The 20,100-nt window shown below is 35.5% G+C and overlaps 1 protein-coding gene across 4 annotated transcripts in view; it reads left to right on the top strand.

The window, feature by feature from the left end:
• The window catches only part of AP3B1 (adaptor related protein complex 3 subunit beta 1), a 136,683-nt gene that overhangs the window by 99,904 nt on the left and 16,679 nt on the right, over positions 1 to 20,100 (top strand). For all 4 annotated transcript variants that reach the window (XR_004305544.1, XM_015848602.2, XM_015848603.1 and 1 more), the window contains 3 exons: positions 7,713 to 7,944; positions 8,588 to 8,672; positions 19,305 to 19,402. Coding sequence is in view for 3 of the 4 variants with exons in the window: in XM_015848602.2 (XP_015704088.1) it covers positions 7,713 to 7,944; positions 8,588 to 8,672; positions 19,305 to 19,402 (415 nt within the window). In the remaining variant the exon portion in view is untranslated. The remainder of the gene's footprint in view (positions 1 to 7,712; positions 7,945 to 8,587; positions 8,673 to 19,304; positions 19,403 to 20,100) is intronic.

Here is a 20,100-nt window from a genome sequence, read left to right as displayed (position 1 = left end):
GGAAATTGCCCTTCATGCCACCTGCCCCAGAAACATATAAGGGTTGTTTCTTTGAAGTCTGGTAGGTGGTGTGGTACAGATTTCTAACACCAGCATCATTTCAGAGTGTTTTCAGGCCCCTTTTGCCACTTTCCAGAGAACACTGGAGGGGCAGGAGACAATTACAAAGCTATTGAATAATGCTGTGATTTAGTAGCATAAGATCAGAGATAGGTTTTTAATAAATTCACTTTGGTGACAGACCTTATTTTTTCATGCTTTTCTCCTAATAACTTTGTAGTTTGCGGTTATCTTAGTATCTTAAGATTAAAAGGACAGTTCTAAAATCTTCCTGAAATAGTGTTGCTAGGTGTGCAAATGATGAAAATGCGCAGTTTAAATCATTGTTCACTTGGCTTAGGAAATTTTTCTTTATATGGCTTCATGCAGTGTCAATTGCTGTTTCTAGTCTCTAGTGTCTGTGTTCTTGATTTAGAGTGGGCAGCAGGATTATTGAAAGTTACATCTGTAAGGGCTGTAAAATGGAGTTTTCAGTGGAACAGTGAAGTTCAGGAATTCAGTACTGTAAAAGAAGGTTTGTGTTCAAATTTTTATTATCACATTGACTCGGAAAGTTTTAATGAAAAATGTGCAGGGATCACTACTGTTTTCACTGATGGAACTTTGTAATAGCAACTGCAATAAGATATATTCTCACTACGTAAATCATAACTTTCAATTATTGTTAGATATGCACTAAAACTTGCTTTAAAGCTTAAGTAGTTTTAGTACATGCTCAGTGTAAAGTACTTAAGTGTACAGTGTACACTTAAGTTTAAAGCAAGTTTTAGTACATGCTCAGTGTCACAGTCTTCCTGCTGCTATGTTTGGAAGATGCAGGTGACAATAACAGAAATTCTACCAACTAGAATCAGGGTAATTTTGGAGTACTTGAGTGAAAATTGCCTGCCTAGTTTGTCTTTCATAATCAGCCAAGGGACCTCACACAGACACAGCTAATAATTAAAGCCACATTCTCAAGTTCACTGGACTGATGCCGTGAATTTTGTTTTGAGTCCCACTGAAATGTGGGACTGAATTTAAATAAATAAACAGGAGGTGACTTATTATAAATAAATCTCCATTACTTTAAGCAAAATACAAACTGTAGCAGATGATTGTTTTAAATTTTTTTTTAAAACAAAAAATGAAACTTATAGGTAAAAAAAAAAAAACTTGGAAAAGCTGTGTTTTAGCAATACTCTCATGACAACTGTAAGTTCATAAACTACAATACAAAGATTTTTTTCCAGTTAAAATATGTAAAATGACATAAAAGGGGAGTATCTATACATCAGCATCATGTGCTAGAAGTACATTCAAGCACATGCAGAGATTCTGCACCAGCACTCAGGAAATGATAACAGATGTCATGCACGCTAACTTCAGTGTTGATCTGGGAGTTTTGTCTCTGCAGGTGAGTTACTATACACTAATGTCAACCTGATAGAAGCCAAAACAACATTCTGCACACTTCAACAGGGATATAGTGACCAAAATTAGAATGTAGTGGTATAAAACCAGCAAAAGTGGAATTTACATTTCAGCAATTGTAAATATCTATGCTAGATTTGAAATATGGTATCTTACAGGCTGATTTTGCTTTGCCTTGTAAGTGGTAGTGTGTAGTAAGGGTTTCAACTTACGTTTTACACTTGACACGAGAGGTCTGTTTCTGGGGAGAAGTTTGAACTAGGTGCTTCTGATGGACAAGGTCAGTATGCAGGAATTATTCGCCATTTTGCGCAGAAGAATGTGCCTTTCTGAATTTACACTAAGGTTTGTGAACACAGAGTTTGGCCCTTTCCTTGATGTTTGTGTTAATCCTGATTTGACTATGAGAGTATTCCTATTTTGTTGCTACCGAAATTCATTCTTTTGAGCATTTTAAAAAGATTTCACTGTTGTGCTGCACTTGTTCAACGTGGAGAAGAGAATGATCCAATATGACCTCATTGTGGCCTTCCAGTACATGAGGAAAGTTTATGAATAGGAGGGAGACAGACTTTTTAAATGGTCTGACTGTGACAGGACAAGGGGGGTTGGTTTTATCCTAAATGAGCAATTTAACTTAAATGCTAGGAGGAAATTCTTTGCTCAGAGAGTAGCGAGGTTCTGGCACAGCTGCCAAGAAAAGCTGTGGATACCCCATCCCTGAAGGCACTTAAGGCCAGGTTGGATAGGACCCTGGGCAGCCTGAGCTGGTGGGGGACTGGGGGTTGGAACTGGATGGTCCCTTAAGGTCCCTTCCAAGCCAAACCATTCTGTGAGTCAGTGATTATAATCATGTGCTATGTTATTATTCCCAGCATAAGGAAAGGGCAAAGATGGGAGGCCTGTAACGAAACAGTGTGTTGGTTTAGTTTAATGCTTTAAATGTTCTCATACATGCAGAATTAAATATATTTCACTGACTCTCAGTTACATATAAACTGCAGTCTAAGTACAGTCTCAGTTTTAAAAGGCTTGATGAATCTGAAATTGAATTAATGAATTTTCTGCTGTTTGTGGTTAAGTCCTAATTTTTGTTCCTTAATATTATGAATTAATTCAGTAAAGTCTAAGAACAATACTTCTTGATGTAGACATACTGGAAATTTGTGTAGGTTTTTATATTTTAAAGGAACCAATGAAAAATCCAAGGGAAATGAAATTATTAGGAAATGAGATTTTTTAACATTGCAGAAGATTCACAAATTGAACTTACCACTATTTGAAAGGATAATTTTAGGCCTGGTTAAGACCACATAAATATTAGAGTTAAAAAAAAAAAAAAATAGAAAAAAGGGTTAATTTTGACAACCTTGCAGAGGCAGACTATGAGATTTACAATAAAAACTTTCTTCTGTTGGAGTCTGATCTCTGAGTAAAAGAAGATCAGTGGGCATCATATAGACATTTTTGAATGTTGATTTCCTTGCAAGATTTTATAGACAATATTATTCAAACAATGTTGGAATTTAGTAAGAATTTTTGGAACTCACTTTCAATTGCCTGAAATTGTTTGCTAATAGTGGTTAAAAATTGTGAGAATTAATATGCAGATTTGCAGTTAGCCTCACTGATGTTCATAATTTAGGGAAGTGTGGAGCTTAAGAATTGGTGGCTGAGCAAAAAGAAGGGGGTTAGAATTGTTAGAAATTGAAGGTCTTCATAGCATATGTGACTTTAGAACGTGTTCAGTAGATATAGAGCAGGTGAATGAGTCTTCTGGGGAAAGTTATTTGAAGTATTTACTTAGATATGGTATGATATGAATTTGATAGGATGTTCTCAAGTGCCTACTGGTCTAGATAAACTAACCCAAGTGGAATCACAGTATCCTGTTACTTCTCTAGACTACAGAAAATGTGAGCTTGCTAGATTGCATTTTTGTTTGTTCTGCCTCCCCCTTGCATTATGAGAATGCTGTTTATAACAGCTGTAATAGCAAGGCTTAAGTATGCTCTGGTTTTGGGTTTTCCTACAGCCTCATGAAATAATGCAGGGTAATTTCTTGCTCTTTTTTTTTTTTTTTTTTCTTGCATCTTTTAAAAGAATTATTAATTATTTTTGTAAGAGCTGTATATGGCAGACATTGCCATGTGACCATGAGTAATTGGTAATGGAGTAAAAGATTGTAATATGCTGTCATATATTGCCAGTAGTTGTCTTTCCTTTGCATGCCTGGATTTACATCTTTCTTCTTGTACTGTAAACCTGTGGTTAAGTTGTTCCTCTCATTTGAAAGATCATGTAAATGTGGCTGAGCTTTGAGATATTAAGGCTCTTTTAGCTCTTTGGAAGTTACTGGAGCACAGCTCTTTATTGAGTGTAGGAGAGGATACAGCTCTCACAGCTCAGCGGGTCATTCTTGGGTTATGTCATGGATATTGCCAATAGGAGGTCAGTAAGAGGGACTGCTTAGATTAGATGATTCAGTCCACTGTCTTAACAAAATGCAATTTAGAGGAAAAGAACATAATTATTATAATTTCTAGAAGAAAATATTTTTTTCAATAATAGATGCTTTATTCAAACATCCTTGAATGTTTGAATCAGGATCAAAATTTAATCCAAGTTTATTATTAAAGCATTATTCAAGTAAGGAAGAAATGCATCATACAGGAGAGTCTGTCGAACTCTTTTTTCTGTAGTACGTTTAATAAACCCTTTGGTGCTTCTTACTTAAAATAATAACAGTTTTTGTATTAACTTGAATTAATTATTGAGGACTTACTGAGCTGGCAAAAAAAAAAGCGTGTTCATGTGTCGAGGGTTTGCTGGCTTGTAACTGGCTATGATCTTTATGGATTATTTTTGAGTATCTGCAGTTACCGTGGGGGGCAGTCTGGTTCATACCAATAATTTTACCATGTGACATCACTGTGGAGTCCCTACAGCTGTATATTTTAAAAGGGGGGAAAAAAAAGAAAAAAGGAAAAAAAAAAAAAAAGTTTTGCAAGTTTAATCTTAATAATCTTCACCCAAAAAAAGCAGACATGCTATGTCATAAAATAACTATTAGTGACTAGTTTGTATCCTATAAATCTAACTTGAGTTGATAATATGGTCCATTACCAGCTAACTGCACAGAGTATTTTTCATTTTACACTCTTCAGTTACTTTTTAGTGAAGTGTTAAAAAATATGAAGCTTTTCTCCTCTCTAAAATTGCACACTGTCTGTCTGTTATTAGGGAGATAACAGCTCTTATAAATGTTTCAGTAAGCGTTAAGTAGACAGTTATGTGCACTCTCATTCCACGCTTATTTGCTTACTGTAATAAACTGATAAAATATGTGTGGTTTGTCTCTGTGTATCTGCAGGCATCATGAGTCACATAGATTTCCTTTAGAAATAATGTTGTGTCTGCAGAATTGATTGGTTATTTTCATAAACCATCCAAAGGTACACAAATGACTTCTATTATTTAAACATATGCTGTGAAAGATTTGTAGAGGATTATCTCATGGTTACTAGATGCTTCTTGTTTTATTAACTCTTTGGGGGGTTATTTTAACCCCAGAATGATTGTGGGTATTGTGCTATATAGATTTCTGTAAGTACTGCAATTGTATACATTGGAAATTTTAAAATAAAACAAACAAAAAATGTGTTTACCAGTCTGATCAAGCTGCTCAGTAAACTGCCATACAGTAACAGCAGCCTTTGTCATCTCACAACCATCACTAGCAAGAAAGTGTCTAAAGAATAATACTTCTCCAGAAATAATAAATTCTGATGTTAAAAAGACATATTTTATTTACTTCTAGTACTGACATGTTAAATACAGCTGGAAATTAATGTTCTATGGGTTATTATTCTCTGTCTGTCTTCTGCGTGTCTTCCAGTTTGTATGGTATGATACAGAAAATAAAAGTGAATTTCCTCAAATTGATAAAATTCTGAATGAAGTATGAGAAGCAGTGCTATAAGAGGCTGAGATTAAATTCTCTGAGTAAAAATCACAGTCAGGTTTTGATAAAACTTCAGTCTGTGTGATAATTTAAATGTATTGAGGGAGTTTTACTCAATCTGTATGAATAAACATCTACATGTTGAACTTCTGACTACCATCTTCTTATGCTTTCATTCCTATTAATAAATAGTTTTTCAAAATAATGTAAGCACAGAGAAGTAGAACGCTTCAAAATACTTGTTTTAACATGGATAAAGCATATTGCTTAAGCCTGTTAATGAAAAATGGCTGAGCAGTTTTATGAAATAACTTCACAGTTATGTATGTCCAATTCAATCTGAATTAAATGTTTGAAGTCAAAGGCTGAGTTTGACTTCATATAAAATCTCAATTCATCTTTTCGAAACTTTAAGTTTTATTAATTAATTTTCTTCTGCTGACAAAGGAAAACTAATCCATGTTGTCCCTGAGCACATTGCATAATATTTCACCTGAATTGAGACAATTTACTTTAAATGTAGTAATAACTTGATAACTTAATAACAGAGTCAACACTAGGGTTGGGGAGTATCTTCAAATTGATGGATTCTGAAACTGTCTTTTAGCCTTTACACCTGAGGTTACTGATACATCATTAATTGTATATAAGAAAACTCATACCAGAGGGATTTTGTTGGGTTTTTTTTTGTTTGTTTGTTTGTTTTGGTTTGGTTTGGTTTGGTTTTTTTGGGTTTTAAATTGGAAAGTTAAACCTGATGTGGATGTTTTGTAGATGTTTTTTTCTCAGTCACATCACTAAGTGATTTATATTAATCATAGTCATGCAGTGGTTGGGCTCTACGTGAATAGAAAGCCTTTTTACCTTTTACTTCATTAGTTATTTGTCATTCAGTGCAATACATCTAAATGATGCACCTTCCAAAGCCACTGCTGAATACCCAGTCACTGTCTTCCTTGTGTGGTTTCTTTAGCTTTCATCAGTGCAGTGACTACACTTCTAAACATTTAGCAGTTGATCTTTACAGATAGTGATCTAAGATGAAATGTATTATAGCCTTGCTTTCCAGTTTAGAAGTTGGTGCTGAGACAGTATGGTCAAGTTTGTTATGTGCTCACTAACTTCTTTTTCAAAAGGATTCTCTAGAGATGTGTATTTTGTTTCCCATTTCTCTATCACCTTGTAGGTGTGAATCACAGCTCTTACCATCTTCTCATGTTGTTGGAAGTGTGCAAAAAGTCACAGCACCTCAATGTTAAATGTGGCAATAAGAAAAACATAGCACTCTGTAAGAGTTTTGTAGGCAAGGCAAGTTAAAAGCCAGTTTTCCTTTCTTAAGTGCTTAGCATCTTGAAACATCATTTTATTTGTAGCTGTCTCTTTCACTTAGTTACACATTCAAGGCTATAAATGTAAGGCAAAAGACAGACACTCATAGAAATTAACATCTAAAATTCAGTAGCTTATATCAGATTTCTCAAGCAGGATTTATGTGTTGAGCATTTGGCCTTTTCAACCTCCTTCAACCTGTTTATATAGCTTTACTTTCTGTACAGTTTCTTAACCTATGGCAAGTAAGCTTGTCTGAAGAAGATCATACATTCACCTTATGCTGTTTTGTGCATATTCCTTCCTTTTTCACTCTGGAACTCTTGACTTTGGATCTCAAGGGCAGCAGTATCTCTTGTGGTTTTCTTGTCCACTTTCACACTGCTATTTCAGGATAGAAAGGACCTGAAGTCCTTAAGATTTCTCTTATTGCATGTGGCAGTAGGATGATTTAAAAAGTGACAACACTGCTCTGCTCTGTACTCCTGTAGATTTAGTATCTGACTGGTGTAGTTGTTAGACAATATTTTATTTGTTTTAACAAGAGGAAAAACTATAGTTTTGTGTCCCATGGTGGGTTTGGGCCCAGCCTTGAGTTTTGATGCTTAGAATAGAGAAACAACATTATTTTATCTGCAACTTAAAAAATCCATGATTTAATAGACAATAGTGTTAAAATATTGAAAAGCGATACAAAACAAGAATTGGGCAAGTACAACAAAATAAAAGCTGCTATTTCTCAGCACCATTAATGTTATTTTTAGACTCTCCTGAAGATACAAGCATCTATTAAAGTGCAATAACATGTAAATCCTTTCATGTGTCTGGTTTGCCAAAATTCTGATTAGAAAGCAGGCATTCCAGCTGCGTGAGAAGTTTAGCATTTAACTGTAATTTTATCTGTTCTTCTCTTAAAATGTTCATCAACTTGTTTTGTAATTATCAGGTCTCTACCCCAGTCTTTGTGCCAACAAAAATGCATGAAATGCTTCATCGGATGACTGGAAAAGGATTATCAGCTCATTATCATTTCTCAAGACAACCTTGCATTTTTGGTGATCGTATGGTATCTGTGCAAGTGACATTAACAAATACAACTGATCAGAAGATAGATAATATCCATATAGGGGAGAAGAAATTACCCCCTGGCATGAGGATGCATGAGTTTAATCCAATAGGTAATTGTATTCTGTCTTTAAAATCTTACTGTTTTGACAAATTTCAAACACAGAAAGTAGTGGTTTTGCATAGTCATACACATTCTTACATATAGACACGAGTCCTTACGTCTCTCTGAATCCATTCATCCTTCAGTCAGCACTGATGTTTGTCGCAAAAGGCTTGTAAGTAGAAAATGTAATGCTATTAATCAGATTATATACTCAAAATGTCACCGAACAGTCAATAGAACTCACTTATGTTATGGGGAAAAAACGTGAAAAATTCAGGGATGAACACACTATCCATTTTAGGTTTATTGAGTTCCACAACATAGTCCTCCTCATTGCTGTTTCCCCAGTAATGATTTCATGCTGGTAGCTGTCCTGTCCTATGAAGCTGTTTCTTTTGCAGAAATTAAGTTATAAATCATCTACAGTTTCTTCCAAAAGCTTGCCTTTCTCATTTAAACATAAATTTCTGGTATTCTTTGTCACTTTAACTTAGTATATATGCCCTGTTATTATCTCATGTGTGTTTCCAGCATTTGGAAAATATTTTATTAATACAGGTTTTCTAATTTTTGAAATTGTGGTGGGTTGTATATGCATTATAGTGTTCTTCTGCATGCTCACTGTAGCTGTTCAAAATGTTTCTTTGTAGAATGCCTTGAGCCTGAGAAATCTGTGACTGTTTCAATGGGCATCGACTTCTGTGATTCTACTCAGACTGCCAGTTTCCAGTTATGGTAAGTTCTCATGGAAGTGGGAATGGAAATCTGCTATAAACATAATGGCACGTGGTACTTTTTTTTTTTTTTTTTTTGCTGAGTGTAACTTAAGTTTATTTTGCAGCATCAATTGTACTGTTTAATAAATATTTAAATAATTGAACAATTGGCAACATGTTGAACGCCAAAAATGTTTTAGGAAAATCATATAATTGCTGTTCTGTTTCATAAGAATTATGAGTTTTCTTTGGTCTTTTTTTTTTTTTTTTTTTAGCACTTGCCTCTAAACATGCAGATTCGATCTCAAATGTAGGCTTGAAATTATGTGTATTAAGTGCAAGAATTCTTTGTCAGGTTGTGTTTGTGTGGTCATAATTTTCTTTTAGTATAGATAGTACCAGGTAGAAATATCAACTCCTTTTCCAAGTTAGAATTATATCTATTCTCAAATTTTGTTTTTATTTCTTCCCCACTCTTCCTGGGATTCTTTTAATAACAACACCTTGAAGGAAGCTGTCAGATCTGACTAGCATGCTGGAATTTTTTGTATACAGAATCCTAGAATCATAGAATTGCTCAGGTTGGAAAAGACCTTAAAGGTCATCAAGTCAAACCACAACCTAACCATAGTACCCTAACTCTAACAGCTCTCCACTAAATTATGTCCCTGAGCACCACATCCGAACAGTTTTTATACACATCCAGGGATGGTGACTCAACCACCTCCCTGGGGAGCCTATTCCAGTGCTTAATTACCCTTTCTGTAAAGCTGTTTTTCCTGATAACCAACCTCTGCTTACCCTGATGCAACCTGAGGCCATTTCCCCTGGTCCTCTCACCTGTCACCAGTGAGAAGAGACCAACTCCACTCTTGCTGTAAGCACCTTTCAGATATTGGAAGAGAGCAATAAGGTCTCCCCTCAGCCTCCTCTTCCCCGGACTAAACAGTCCCACTTCCTTCAGTCACTCCTCATAGGGCATATTCTTCAAGCCCTTCACATGCCTTGCTGACCTTCTTTGGACCCGCTCCAGCACCTCAGTGTCCTTTCTGTACTGGGGTGCCCAAAACTGAGCACAGTACTTGAGGTAGGGCCTCACCAGTGCCGAGTACAGGGGCAGCATTACTTCCCTAGTGCTGCTCACTACACTATTCCTGATACAAGCCAGGATGCCATTGGCCTTCTTGGCCACCTGGGCACACTGCTGGCTCATATTCAGCCCACTGTCCACCAGCACACCAAGGTCCCTTTCCATCAGGCAGCTTTCCAGCCACTCCTCTCCAAGCCTGTAGGGTTCCCTGGGTTTGTTGTGACCAAAATGCAGGACCCAACACTTGGCCATATTGAAACTCAAACAGTTTACCTTGGCCCTTTGATCCAGTCTATCCAGGTCCCTCCATAGTGCCTTTCTTCCCTCAGGCAGATCAACACTCTCTCCCAAACTGGTGTCATGTACAAACTTACTGAGCATGCACTCAATTCCCTCATCAAGGTGTTAAATAGAAGTGGCTGCAGTACTGAGCCCTGGGGGACACCACTCATTATCAGCCCCCAACTGGATTTAACTCCATTGACCACAACCCTTTGGGCCCAGCCATCCAGCCAGTGTTTCACCCAGCGGAGCATACGCCCATCCAAATCATGTGTAGCCAGCTTCTCCATGAGAATGTTTTGGGGGACAGTGTTAAAGGCTTCACTGAAGTCCAGGCAGACCGCATCAACAGCCTTACCTTCATCCACTAAGCAGGAGACTTTGTCGTAGAACGAAACAAAGTTTGTCAAACAGGATCTACCGTTCATAAACCCATGCTGACTGGATCTGATTCCCTGGCTGACCTTCTGATTGGTCCATGATGGCTGCTGAGATTATCTATTCCATAATATATATATATATAATATTATATATATATTATATATATATATATGTATGTGTGTATATATAAATATATATATATATCTGTGACTTCTGGAACATGACTGTGTGAAAATTGTCCCAAAATTTGCTGACTGGACATTCAGGATCCATATTCTGAAGAGTTCCATTGCCTTCTAGGCTAGCAGGAATTTTTTTCACACAGTGAGAGCTCTGTTACAGAGCATCATTTGAAACCAGGGAAAAGGACTAGCAGTGTCTAAATATTAGGAATTAATAGTTCTCGGCAAGGATCCTCCTTTTAAAAGCATTTCAGGCATGTGCTAGCTTACATCATCTTTGAAACAAGGAAAAGGCACTATGTGAATCTCTGTGAATCTTTTTTTCTCCCACGTATGTGAAAATAATGTTTTTTTTACATACCGTTGCAAGAACTACTAGTTTCTATACCCAGCAGCAAGAGGGATATTGAATAGGCATTCACACTGCAGCATTCTAAATTAGAGATAACTGTCATTCTTTCAGAAATTTCTGGACCCCTCTCTTCAATAATTTAGGAAATTTAATGCACAGCTTCCAGCTCATAGATTATTAAAGGGAAGAGTAAAAGCTTTTTAATCTAAATGTACCCAAGTGACTTCAAAATAAGCTAAATTTCCTGTTTTAGGGAAAGGCGTGTTTTACTATTGAAAATGTATATTTTGCCTCCTCAAACCTTTTTCTGCACACATTTTCATTTTAACAGATAGTAGTATCTTTAGCAAGGTGTCTATAACATGTAGTTTGTGCTCATCACATTGTTACAGTTTGTGCTGTTTCCAGAATTTGGGAATGGGTTTGGACTGTTGCCTGATGCAAGGCTTGTTTGTGAAGGGGAGTTCCATTCTATGCAATACAATTTCATTATTGCTTCAAAGTGAATAAATACATTCTGTTTTTATTGTGAATAAAATATGGTCAGTGTATCAGGCAGGAATGCTCTTTTAAAAAAGGACTGACATTATTCTTTCAAATTAATATTTTTAGTATACTAATGATTTGTTTTCTAAATTATACAATTTATTGCTAAGAATCTTAGAAATGAGGAGGATAAGCAATGTAGCATAAAACATTGATTTTATGCAGATCATCACCTTTATGTTTTGGGAGGTCTGCTGTATTAGTGATGTATAAAAACTGATTACTTTCTCCAACATTGCCTAGTAATTGTTTATTATTTTCCTATTAGACAAACAAGACCGATCAATAATCCTGAACACCAACCAGACTATGAGTAACATCACTGTAAATAGATTTGCCTCAGACCTCAGTGGTGTATTCATTTTAATGATTTGGACAATGTGAGTCCAATGACAAAGCTCAAGCTAAGTTTAAAATTAAATTAAGAATAGGAATTGCTTGCTTTGTTCCTTTGCTAATTGATAGGGCCCTGTCTCTTTGAAACTGGTTCTCACTAAATAGTGTAGAAATCGTTAAAATATTTGTTGAATTAAATTTGCTGTTTTACTGTTAAAAATACAACATTGTTCAAAATTCTGCTGATGTGTTTTCTTTGGAGATATCATGTGTTCTGTCATTTTGTGGCCTGTATCAGAACTCAACTGTACCCTTCTTAATCTTTTATACTACTTTAAAAGGTTACATCTAAAAGTCAGAATAAGTTGCAAAAGTTTGTTAAAATGTTGTCCAAATATTGTGCTTACACAGGTGTCAATATTCTTATTTTCTGATAATGTATCTTTATGGAAACATTGTCAGTTATTTTGCATTTTTGTTAGAAGCATATTCAGTAATAGTTTACTTGGTCATAATAATTTTCTTAACGTTGTTCTAAAAGGGAGCACTTTGTCTTGCATCAAATGTAATTGATCCTGAAGCAGTGTAATCACAATTACTCACTTTCTTAATTGGCCTGCCCAAAATCAGAAAATGGAAACCGATCGACAGTGTTTAAATCAATAGCTTTGTAGTAATGCTTGTGGGGGTAGGGAGATAGTGGTAATGGCTAGATCAATTGGTCTTAGATGCCAATCATGGACTGTGTGGTTTGCATAGCAAATGCTACCTTTCTGCTTGGGGATGTGCTGCTGTAATAGTTGGTTCAATAAATACAAACTATATGAAGAAAAATAACATGCGTAATAAAATATTTAGATCTCTTTCTGAATTTGTTGTACAAATTAAGGACAATGAAGGTGAAATTGTATTTACAGAGAGGCTGAAAGGGCTGAGCTCAGAAAGACTTCCCCAGTAGATTATATATTCATATGAACTAAAGCTTATCAAGATCACATATCTAATTAAAAAGAGGTGAAATGCCATTACTTGAAAACTGTTCCTAATCCATTTGTTTAGAATATGCATTAGGATGTTCATCTTATGTACTCATAAGGCAAAAGTCTCTTCATTGCCATTTTTTATGTGCCTTCTCTTTTCAGAGGTATATTGTTTCAGTTACAATGGTGTTCTGCACAATAGTGCTCCCCTTGAGCAGAAAGTTAAATAGAGATTGCTGTTCTGAAAAGATATTTTTATTGTTATTGATCCTTTTTGGATCCTACAGATACCAAAGCAGCTCCTTTTGGAACTTCCTACAGATTCTTTAGCTTGTTCAATTGTAGTTACCCCTGGTAAGTGTTAGCATACCCATCACCCCAGTAAGAGACCCCTGTCTTTGCTATGTAGGTGATCATCAGTGAACGAGGACAGGTTGGAATCCTCAGTTCCCTGGAACGGGTCCTTGGTTTTGCAGACAAACTGTAGTGTAATCCACTGACAGTAGATTGTATTTTTTTTCCTTATCCATATTTCTGCCTTAGCGTGGTTTTCTCCTGAATTGTTGAGATAATCACTGTCTTAAAAATCTTATCATTCTCTTTTTTTATTGTTATTATCTGGTATGTCACAAAGGTTTAGGAGCTTAGCCATATCAGAATTTGGTGTTGGATCCTTGGAATGAACACATTTAAAGCCCTGGAGAAGAAAGGCAAGGAAGGTTACAGAGGCAGGAAGTTACAGCACATACATGCTCGTAATGCTATTTTGCGTGTATATATTTAGAATTTCAAGCTCCTAGCTGTGTTTGCAAAAGCCAGTAGGCAAATCTCTGGCTTGTATTAGGTGTTTAGTGAGTAACTCTGTGTGAAAGGGAGGTGTTCCATTCACAACATTGAGAGCTGAAAAAAAATGGGTAGGAAACTTGTCCTTACCTCCTCTTCCCTTTGTTTTTCATCCCTCCTTCTTGCTCCCTTAGGACATCCCAAAGCTAAAAAAAAGCCAGAGCTCTGGATATAAAATTAATTTACAGAGAACCTGTTTTCATTTCCCCTGATATTTTAAAAAGTATGCAAGATGTTACTCTGTTGTCTTTGGAACAATACCACGTAGAGAAAATGTCTGTGCCCTGCATCTCTTCATCTGCACCTACTTTTCTCAAGGCTTATGTGCAAAAAATACAATTAGGGCTCCCCAGAAGAAAGAGAAGTGGCGCAGAAGAAACAACTTTGTGCCTTTCATTCTTACTCTAAATAATGAGACCATGGGAAAACAGTGTGATCTGTAGCAGAGATTTTTGTAGGTATGGACCAGTCACCTAATGCAAGACAAATATTATCGGAAGATCTAGGACCCTGTACATACTCTTCTATTGTGGTGCTGTTACGAGAGAAATGAACCATCTGCTCACCTTATCTACTCTGGCCTGTATAAGGAGTAATCTGCAGAGTATTGTAGGAGCTGTTGGTATAGCAGGGAGAATATAGCAACATCCTAATTGAAATTCATGAAATCCATGATCGAAATGAATGAAACCTTATTAATCTACTCTGTGCGTTTAACCTTACTGTACACATTTTTGTTCTATATTTTGTTTTCCAAGACAGATGGGAGTTTTTTGCAGTATGAGATTCTCTTATCTCACTCTAGGTTGGTGTGGGAATCTTCCCAAGAAGAATTTCTACCTGCAAAATAGAATACATGAGAAAGATCAGCTGGGTAGCAGTCAGTATTTCATTTGAGTATAAAAAATACATTCAAATTACATGCCTACATGACATCATCTGATTAAAATTATGTAATAGAATATGTTATGGAACGTATTAAAAGTTGATGTTAGAGAAACAGGCAGGACTGACTTCACATCAGTCAATTGCATTTTTACTTGTTTCTTGCAGTTTCCTTCCCTAATGCTTTGTCAGCAGATCACTAGGTTGTTTACAGATGTTGGATATTAAGACAAGCAATCCTGTACTCTTCTCTTTACTTCATTACTCTAAAGTAGTCAGTTGGCCCAGATCCAGAAAGCACATATATTTAGATAGATAACTGACCTAAAAAAAGCGAGGCTGGACATGAATGTGTACACTGATTTTTTCTCAATTCTGAGATTATTTATTATTATTATCTCTGATTATTTCTCAAATCTTTTTTTTTTTTTTTTCATGTAAAAGCAGAATGTCATTTATTCTTTCAGCAAGAGTATATGAGCAAAGTCTCCCATACTTCTTTTTTTTCCCCAGGAATTTAGTGTGATGTTCTGCCTCTTCCATTCTATTTTTTAATCATTTGTGAAGGTCTTTTAAGTATAAGACAAAAATACTGAGCTGTTTTTCAATAAATGTATTCTGAGTCAAGCATGTACCACTCTGCTCTGCTGGGAATAAAAAGAAAGAGAAGCATGTACGTAGCAAGTAGACTATTGCCCAGCCTCTTGCTAAAATAATAAGCTTTAAAAATTAAGACTGCCATCTGAAGAGTGCTCATTTGTATTAGTTATAAAGATTTCAGATTTTTTTAAAGAGGATATTTTAAAGAGGACTTTTTTCCACAGGTCATTTGTTAAAGAACTTCTCCCTGTTTACCTTTTGTTGCCAGTCTTTTTTATGTAATAGCAAAAGGAGTAAGGAAAATGGATATCGGTTTCAAGTGACAGGGGGTAGCTATTCCCATTGCAGCTACACGAAGGAGAGTTAAAACTGTACATCATCTATAGGATTTAATGTTTGTCTTGTAATGTAATCTGTCACGGAGCTGGTGTTTTCCTGTGGGAGTATTATCACCTTTCATTTTTTCATCTTCATGGGGTACATCAGAACATAAAACATAAACGTGATCCTTTGAATTACATCATGGAAGTTGTGTTTTACAGAAGACTTTTATGAGTATGATATTTACAGTTTATCAGTTATTAAGGCAACTATAAGCATAATGATGCCTAACTATTTCTGCCCAAATTCACAACTCAAAACAAAAAAGACACACTGCTATGTAACAGTGAGGTATTATTCTCAAACATTTTATTGTTTTTGAGCTTTTTTCTGCAGACTTTTCCTTGAGAGTGTTTCACCAAGGATGTATCTATCAATTTTACTAGCTAATATCAGAAAAAGCAATCTCAAAGTTTTGAAATTTATAAACTTTTATGTTTTGGGGGCTTGAGAAACTATTTTCTGATAAGCTTCTTCAGCTTGATTTCTCAGGAAAATTAGAGCATTACCACCTAAGAGATGTTTTAGTGCAGCTTTAGCCAGTTTTATCCAGTTCTCTGCTACAATTTTTAAACATTAACGTGCTCAATCTTTGAACCATTTTTTCAGGTTTTTATCTGAACATTGCTTATACTAATTAATATCCAAAGTATGAAAAGATAAGTTAAATATACCTGAATTTTGTAAATTCAATATTTGGGGAAATTTCTCATTGTTGTACTTCATGAGTCAATTTTATTATTAAACATAGCCTTTAGATATCTGATGTGATTAGTATCCATCTTTGGAAGTACTCAGAGCTCAAATGAACAAGGCCTTGAGCAATGTGAAGTAAGGTAGCCTTTCACTGAGCTGGAGGTAGAACCAGATGATTTCAAGAGGCTTCTAGCAACATATATTATAGAACCATGAAATTACTTTCATTAAATGAGATATGACTGCATCTCTAATATAAAGATGTAATAAAAGAGATTCAGATCAATAAATAAAATCTCTATATTTAGTTTGTAGCTTGTGTTATAGAGACTATTAAAAGGCTGAAAAGTAAATTTAATCTGAAGTATTCTGAAATCAAAGAAGTGCAAAGTAAACTAGATGTTGGCTAAAGTTATATTAAACAAAAAGTGTTTTTAAAGAATAACCAGCAATCAGATTCTGCCTGCAGACTATGAATAGTTCACTCTTTATTAACTAATATGAATTAACTCGTAATCACTAAGGGAAAGGAAATGGCTTGCTTTTTAGCAGCAGATGTAGTGAGTGGACCATTTAAAATACAGGCAATGCTCATGCATTCCCTGTTAGTGTGAAAAGGTTGCTACAACCATTTCAGAGTGATCTAATTGCAGAAGTTACAATTCAAGTTTATGTACAAATGGCATGGCCAGACAACACAGGGCACAAATCATTGCTGTACAAAATTGTTATTTTGCTTTATGCTGACTTTATTTAATATACATATTGCTTAAATATGAGATATAGTACTGTCTGGAGAAATGAACAATACTAATTAAAGTGTCATTAAAACCTTAGTACTATGGTAAGCAATATAAATGTATTTAAACAGTAAAAAAATTATGGGGAAGCTGATGAAAGAACCTTCCTTCAGCTTTTCAACTGGAATTCTTGATCGGTTTAGGGAAAAAAAAAAAAAAGAAAAAGAAAAAAAATTAAATTCAAGAAACTTTTATTTTGCAATTCACTTAATCTCACCAGCAAATCAACCTATCCCTGATATTTTAATGTGTTAAAGACATTAGAGATGGATGACATTTAAGAAATGCAGGGGAAAAAAATATGAATGTTTCTTAGCAAAGCTACTTTTTAAAGAACCATTTAATAAGAGATTCTTTGTAAAAGGAATAATACCTAGTTTTCAAGGGATTGTTTCACTGTATACTTACTGACTAATAATTATCAGTCAACAAAATGCTGAATTTTATTTGAAAAGCCCATATTGAGACTGCATGCATAAGCATAATTATAACCTATCAGAAGATAGGAAATGAATGTGTTAGTACCAATACATTTGCTTGTGAATTTGGGTAACTGGGGTAAGTATTAAAGTTTTAGTAATTTAGTAATAGGACCATCAAATGTTTTCCAGTCTTCAAGTGGCTTATCTTGCATCTCTAGGAGGATGAAGGGACATGACACATGTTTTCTGTATTAATTGCCTAGTGTACCATCAGTCGGTTCTATTCCAAAATTTTAAAGTTGCACAGATATTTTTAAAAGGAAAAAAAAAAAGCAACATGTCAAAACTTAATTTAAATACTGTTGATCAAACCTATTTTCCATTCTAATGATTGTATCATTATATTTAAGTAGGGTATGTGAGGCATATCAGCAATCGATATATATTGACCATATAGTACAACAGCAAAATAAAAGGTACTCTTTTCCAAAAATGTCTCATGCTTCTAAGTTACAATAAAGATTCTGACTGAATATGCTGACCCTGAATTGCTAGCTGAATTCTGTAAGCTACAGTTCGTCAGTCAAACATCGCAAAGTTTCTGTGGACTTTGAAAACTTCAGTACAGAATAGTTGGAGACTTACAGAACTGAATGGGTGTGGAGAGCAATTTCACAACAGATAGCAGAGGCCTCTGGGTCCATCTTGTCCAGCCACTGCTTAAGCAGGGACATCCAGAGCAGACTGTCCAGGGCCAAGTCCAGGTAGCTTTTAAAGACCTCCAGTGATCACCAAAGATGGTCCAGAACATTAATGATGTTAAACAGGTCTGGTCCCAGTATTAATCCCTAGGGTACTTTCTTATTACTGGCCTCCAACTAGACTTTATACCACTGATATCTACTTTCTAGGCCCTGATGTTCAGCCAGTTTTTGGTCCACTTCACTGGACTGCTTATTCAGCCCACACTTTAACAGCTTCTCTATAAGGATCTTAAAGGGAACAGCCTCAAAGGCCTTAAATAAGTCCAGGAAGACAATATGTACTGTTCTCTCCTCGTCCATCATGCTTAGTCAAGCATGACTTCCCCTTGGTGAATCCATGCTGACTACTCCTGATGATTTTCTTCTCCTTCATGTGCCTGGAAATGGTTTCCAGGATTAGCTGTTCCATCACCTTCCCAGGGACTGAGGTGGAGTAGCTGGGAGTGACATTTGCCTTCCTCCAGTCCTCGGGCACTTCTCAGTTTCTATGACTGAGCTAAGAATATAGAGTGACCTTGCAATCACATTTTCTAGATATGTGAGTACTTGTAACTGTATCACGGCTCATGGATGCCCTAAGGATAATAATTTTTATTTTTTAACTCTCTCCCAGTGTGCCTTTAAGTCAGCCATTCTGCTGTGTTTGTATACAGATAGATATGGGAAATGTTACAAAATCAAAATGATTTTTTTTCCACTTCCAATTGTGATTCTGACATTTTGAACCATAAAATCACCTTTAGCCTTTGCTCGAATTAGTCCAGTTTCTAGGACAGCAGTGCTAACAACAGAACTCATGAGTGACATTTACTTTAAAAGAATTGTAAGCTGCATAATTTTGCAAGCATATAGTTTATATAGATCAAAAATTAACTATAATATGAACGAAAATTACCAATTCATAGATATGAAAATATGCATTCTGAGTTAATACTAACTTTGTACAGAAGAATATGGATCAACTTTACTGATGTAAGAAATTGGCAGACTTTGGGGCTAGCGAGGTAAAAATCAACAGGTAGCTTTTACACTGTTTATAGATTTCATAGCTGATATGTATAAATCTATTTTGAAGCACTTCATTGATTCTCTGTAATTTTTCTTTTCCCAGCACCAAGGATGATCATTTCAGTGTTAACATTCAGCCCCCTGTTGGAGAACTGCTTTTGCCTGTCACTATGTCAGAGAAAGACTTTAAGAAGGAGCAAGGTGAGAAATAGTGTTTTAGAAGCTACAGTAAAGCTACAGTAAATGTATTTGGATGAGAAGAGGTTGTGTGTGGCTTTCAATTTCCAAGTGCACAGCAAGTGCTTCCAGTGTAGCTGCTTACGTTAGTCTCTATTAGTATTCATTCTGATACTAATGATTTAATTTAAAAATATCTTTAAGAGGACAAGCAGTGCTATTTGACAGGTGTTCAGTGTGCCTTTAAAAACACAGATAACACCCTTCACCCTGAAACAGTCTTTTGGCTTAGTGTTTTGTCTTCTGTCATGAAATATATTGTTTCCTGCTAGCAGTAAAGCAGAAAGTCAGAATTCAGGCTTCCAGAAGTTAATCAAATATATATTGATACTGCTGTATGTATTTACTAGTCTTCTTTCCAAGGCTGCTCTTAAATACAATTATTGTACTTGTTCTTCACTTACTTGAAATTTTCATACTTTTCCAATAAGCACTTCATAAAAAAAGAATATTCTTGTCTTCTACATACTTGAGCAGAAATTATTTTAACATTGTATCTTTAAAGAATAAGTTTTTTCTCCTAGTCCAAACAGAAACTTCTGTGAGCACTCAATAACTCAAATTATGCTGTACAAAATAATTGGAGAACAATGTAGTTAGGTAGGAGAGTGGGAGTTAAATGGAACATTCCGTACTACTACCCTTAAGTTGAATGTAGTTCC

Source organism: Coturnix japonica, chromosome Z (assembly GCF_001577835.2).
Source record: "Coturnix japonica isolate 7356 chromosome Z, Coturnix japonica 2.1, whole genome shotgun sequence".
In the NCBI taxonomy this organism is placed as follows: Eukaryota; Metazoa; Chordata; class Aves; order Galliformes; family Phasianidae; genus Coturnix; species Coturnix japonica.
This window is presented reverse-complemented; position numbering and strand designations above follow the sequence as displayed.